The 5,871-nt window shown below is 37.6% G+C and overlaps 1 protein-coding gene across 1 annotated transcript; it reads left to right on the forward strand.

The window, feature by feature from the left end:
* Positions 1-863: 863 nt before the first annotated feature.
* Positions 864-4,781, forward strand: UGT2A3 (UDP glucuronosyltransferase family 2 member A3; the record flags this gene model as incomplete). Its single annotated transcript, XM_019631984.1, has 4 exons — positions 864-995; positions 2,533-2,620; positions 3,015-3,234; positions 3,651-4,781. Coding segments are annotated over 4 exons (720 nt in total), but the record flags the coding sequence as incomplete, so codon positions are not given.
* Between the last annotated feature and the right edge of the window lie 1,090 nt (positions 4,782-5,871).

Raw genomic sequence — 5,871 nt, forward strand, 5'->3', positions numbered from 1 at the left:
CCTTACAGTCACTATTATGTGTTCTTCTGGGGCCTACTGCTAGGTCTGGGAAGATACAGGAAGGCAAGCTCTGGGGGAGTGGAGGGAGGTGGCCAGGCCCATGGCTGTTCTCTGCCTGGCAGTGAGGGCTGCTAGATCACAGCTGTCATACTTGTGTGGTCAGCCTCTTCCCTGAGGTCTCTGCCACAATAGCAGGGTTCAGCAGTGTTATATTCTGACCACTCAGGCAAGGATGCTCAGGGACACAGAGAGTGCACCTGCAGACTGAATCCATCTCTCTCCTGGAACCCACAGTGAGCTCCAAGCTGTGTCCGCAGCAGTGAGCTCTGAGTTGCATCTGCATACCCATCTCTGTTCTCTGCCCTTCCCGCTTCCTATATACACCTCAATTTGATCACTTTCAGGTATTTTAATGTACAAACCTCTCAGATGTATTTCTGTGTTGTGCAGGGAGTCCTTTGTTAAATTATAGCTGTTCAACTTGTTGTAACTTCAAGGGGTGAGATCAAGGGGTACCCCTCACACTACCATGTGTCTGACATCACTAAGTACTTTAATAAAATTAGAACTAGTGAGTTACAGTGTCAATTAACCATGAAAAGCTATATATTCTTATCATCGAATCCTTTTGTGTAATGGTTTGGTTCCATGGCTATTCACTGCTCGATTACATATTTAAGACATAGGTTTTAAACACATCCTTTGTCCTAAAAAGACTAGGTGGCTCTCAGTGTCAAAAGATAAAAACAGTCTAGCCATGCCTCTGGCAATCCCCTTGAAGTTTTATGTTAGGAGTGCAAATGAACTTTATTTTATTCTCTGGGATGCTGTACCTTTATATACCAGGAATTTTTTCTCTCCAGGAAATAGAAGAATTTGTCCAGAACTCAGGCGAAGATGGTATTGTGGTGTTTTCTCTGGGTTCCGTTATCCCAACTCTCCCAGAAGAGAAGGCCAATCTTATTGCCTCAGCCCTAGCCCAGATTCCACAGAAGGTAAGTTCAACCTTTGGTCCTTCTGAGCAGCTCTTTTTCAATTTGAAAGATAGTGGGGCTAATGGTCTCTTTCCAGGTGAAAGTTGAAGTTCATTTTACAGTTAATTAGCAGGTATTACTATCAAGAAAAAATTTGTAGACCATCACGATAGTGAGTTTTGGTATATTTGACCCTGGATTTTTGAGTTTTGCTGTTTTAAGGAAACACATCTCTTTGGAGTCATTTGTTTTTAATAAAACAGAGATGAAAAAGTTAAGTCCAGGGGCAGCTGGGTGGCTCAGATGATTAAAGTGCGGTGCTCGTAACAGCAAGGTTGCTGGTTCCATTCCCACATGGGCCAGTGAGCTGCGCCCTCCACAACTAGATTGAAAACAGCGACTTGACTTAGAGCTGATGGGTCCTAGAAAAACACGTTGTTCCACAATAAAGTTTAAAAACAAAACAAAACAAACTCTTATTAAAAAGACAAAACAAAAACCAACATAAAGTCCATTGCTCCATTTCTAGTATTTGAAATCTTAATGCCTATTCTGACTACTACCAAAACAGTTCTGAAGTGTAATCATCTAAGGACCAGTAGAAGGGAAAACTGAAACCACAAAGATACAGATGAAACATGCTCAAGAATATCCGTCACATCTTTGGTTATATTAGGGCTTGATCCAATGGAGCTGAGCATAAAAGTAGCAGCCTAGATTCGTCAAGTGTTCTTAATTAGAGTTTTCCAGAGTTAAAAGGCCGTGGAAATTTTAATCTTACAGTCTACCAATTTGCATGTTCTAACTTATGATATTCAATTAATTTTTAATGTTATCACCACAATTCTGGATTTCCACTTTTTTTATATTGCTACTTGTTAAATATTCAAGAATCGTTTTATTTTTATATTTGTTAAATTCTGTGAAACTATATAAAATTCTATATAAAACAAATATGCTAATTATAAAAACAAAACAAACAAGATACTTCATTGGACAATGGAACATAAGCAAATGTACTGCCTCATTCTTGCTTTGAAGAAAAAGAAAAAGAAAAATGATGTGAGAGAAAAAACAAGGTAGAAAGAAAAAGGGAGAATGGAAGGAAAACCAATGATTAAAGTAAACAAGTAGATGAAATTTAAAGCAATAGTATTTGTTAGAAACACTAATTTGAACATAGAGTTATGATGGCCAGGGACATACATTTATACAGAAGTAATGTTGTCATAAAAATTTTAACTTCTGCATTCTAAAAGAATAGGCCAGTACTGCTTAATTTTCAATTTTTTTCCTTATGATCTCATTCCCAGAAGCCTTTAAATGATAATATACAAAATAATACTAGACCTAATAGGCGACTACCACAAGCTATTTAAAAATGGTGGTTTTAAACAGTCCCACTATTTCTTCCAGTGTTTACAAAGCATATCTAGATACTCCGTTTTCAAACATCACCTAGAGTAGGGTAGATGCATGATTTACAAATAATTCTACAATCTGAAAATGTCATTATCTTGTAGTTTTACTTGCAAAATATATACATTGTCTTCCACAGGTTTTATGGAGATACACAGGAAAGAAACCGGCCACATTAGGAGCCAATACTCGGCTCTATCACTGGCTACCCCAGAATGATCTTCTTGGTAAGACTTGGTAACACTGTGTAGAAGTTAATGGACAAGTTGATTAATTCTTTAACAGTTAATGTTAATATAACTAATGTCAACAAATATTTAAAAACTGTAAATGTCTCTCATTTACCTCCAGTTTTAAAGCATAGAATTAAAGATTTGACCATTACATTTATAGATTCATATTTGCTATGATTCACGTAAGAATTTCAGGCAACATAGTGGGAATCAGTGCCTCCTTTTCCTGGGAGAGCAATTTTCTGTGGTAGCAGCCCCATATGCTCAGCTTCAGTAGAAAATACTGCCTTCCTCAGTATCGTATCCCATAGAGCTTCCCCTTTTCTAAAATTCTGTTAATGTGCTATAATGACATTTTCACCTGCTTCACATTCTATTCCCAAACTAGGTCACCCCAAAACCAAAGCTTTTCTTACTCATGGTGGAATAAATGGGATCTATGAAGCTATTTATCATGGAGTCCCTATGGTGGGAGTCCCCATATTTGGCGATCAGCATGATAACATTGCTCACATGAAGGCCAAAGGAGCGGCTGTGGAGTTGAACATGAACACCATGACCAGTGCAGATTTGCTCAGCGCCTTGAGAACAGTCATCAATGATCCTTCGTAAGTACTACTGTTTTCTACCATTGTTTGTGTTGGGCCCCACACAAGAAAATGTTTGAGACCATGCTTGCAAACCTAATACTGGACATTTTCCCAATCGAATCTTTCACCATCCTGATCTTGGAAATCTTCTAGAAAGTACAGTTCAGACAATGTCACATGTCCTACATGGTAAAATTAGTCCTGAATTAATAACCGGTTTATTCTGATTTTTCCTATGTCCTCATTTAACCACATTCTGTTAAGAACATATTTCTTTTTCAGTCTCCCTACTACACCTATTAAAATCAAATAAAAAGAACAGAGTTAATACAACAGTAGTTTCTAGGGCCCTTACACTGTTTAATTTTTATAACATGTATCATATAACTAACAAAAACCAAACTTCATCAGCTGTCTTTGTGCTTGCCTTCCAGTTATAAAGAGAATATAATGAAGTTATCAAGGATTCACCATGATCAACCTGTGAAGCCCCTGGATCGAGCAGTCTTCTGGATCGAGTTTGTCATGCGCCACAAAGGAGCCAAACACCTGCGCTCAGCCATCCACGACCTCACCTGGTTTCAGTACCACTCTCTGGATGTGATTGGGTTTCTGATGGCCTGTGCAGCATCTGCTATATTCTTAGTCACCAAATGTTGTCTGTTTTTTTGTAGACAATGTGGTAAAACAGAAAAGAAGAAAAAGAGGAAATAGATCCTTCTAAGTTCAGCAATGTTCTGAGTGGACTATCCTGTTCATTTCCACCACAAATTTTTTATGAGAACACCACCCTCCATCCCATTCTCACGTTTCCCATTTCTCTATTTTAGTCTAAAGGGAAAGCCGAGAATTCCACAAGACCACTGACTAGTGAGCATGTCCCATTTTTCCTTTTCCTTGTCCCAGCTCTTCTTACCCTCTTTCTCTTTATCCAATTTTTGACACAGGGACATTAATAATTCTAAAATTTGTACATATATTAACATTATTTTAATTGTATAGCCTTAAGTAGTATGGTGATTACTAGACAGAACAAAATATGAGCTGAATTTCATGGATGTAGGAAGCTTAGCATAGTACATTTTACAAGTTATAACAGATCATATGAATCAGGAAAGTATCCTCAAAAATTAGTTTGTTTTCAAAAATATGATTTCCTTTTTTAATAAAAGTATGCCTCTTTACTTCCCTAATGTTAGTGGCATTAGGCCAAAATTGAAAATAATGATGATGAGATATTCTGCTTCAAAAGGTTTACAAAATTTCCATAGAGCTCAGTATTGGTCTGCTCAGGCATCATAACAAAATACTACACACTCAGCGGCACACACAACAGAAACTTATTTTTTCACAATTATGGAGGCTAGAATAGCAAGATCAAGATGCAAGTGGGGTTGGTCTCTGTGAGACCTCTCTTCCTGACTTGCAGACTGCCACCTTTGCCCTTTGTCCTCTCATGGCCTTTCCTCTGTGCTCCCACAATGAGAAAAAGATGCCTTATGTCTCTTCCTCTTCTTACAAGGATGTAAGTCCTATGAGATTACAGTCTTACTCTTATGACCTGATTTCATCTTAAATACTTTGTTAAAGACCTTATCTTAAAATACAGTCAAATTGGGTGTTAAGGTTTCAACATATAAATTTGAAGGGGTTGGGGACACAATTCAGTCCATAACAAGCTTTACCAAATGACAAATATATCTTCTCTGACTTTTATGTACAAGGGACAATTCTGAGAATTTCCTTAAAATAAAGATAATCAACGGGGTCTGGCCGAGTGGCGCGTTGGTTAGGAGTTGGCTTGGGATGCCAGCTCTGAGTAGCAGGGCCCCAGATAGGATCCCACATGAGGGCCAGTGATGCAGCGCCCTCTACAGCTAAGATGGTGAACAACAGCTCAACCTGGAGCTGGGCTGCTGTGAGTCAACGGCGATGGTGTATGCTGCAGTTGGGCTGGTGGTCAGCGGGCGTGACCCGTGAAGTGGGTGTGAACTTTTGTGAGCTGCCGTGAGCTGCCGAAAGTGGTTGTCCAATGTCCTGGGAGCGACTGGCACAACTAGACTGAAGAACAAAAGGACAGCAACTTGTCTGTTCCCCTTCTCCAATTCCCCAATAAAAAAACATTAAAAAAAAAAAGATAATCAATGGAATGTTTTTTGTTTTTGTTTTTTTGAGCATATGAGGTTGTAGTACTGTTTTAAAGGTAAATAGATTATTTTAGGAGAAATAAATTAAAGAATCATCGAAAAGTTATTTCACTAATTTTAACGAAATTTTTAAAGAGCAGTACGTTACAGTTAAATGTCAATTCACACTATATTTAAAAATCTGTAGCATTCTTAATTTAAATAATTCAATATAATCAAAGAAATAGTTTTCTACAGAAAAGCCATATACTTTAAATGTAAGATCATTGTAATTTTTTCCAGTCTCTATCTTCTACAAATGTAAATTCATCAATTAGTTGTTATTTAAGAACATAAGCTATTAGAAGACCTGCCTCACCAACATGTGGCATATTAAATATTTATCAATGCAGTACTCCAATGTAAGGTTAATATTCATATTTTAATTAGCTCTACATTACTCTAACAAACATATGAAACATTGCAGTAAGTTTGCCCTCTTATAATCTCAATGATATATCTACCTGTT

This window comes from Hipposideros armiger, unplaced genomic scaffold (assembly GCF_001890085.2).
Source record: "Hipposideros armiger isolate ML-2016 unplaced genomic scaffold, ASM189008v1 scaffold_1059, whole genome shotgun sequence".
Classification (NCBI taxonomy): Eukaryota; Metazoa; Chordata; class Mammalia; order Chiroptera; family Hipposideridae; genus Hipposideros; species Hipposideros armiger.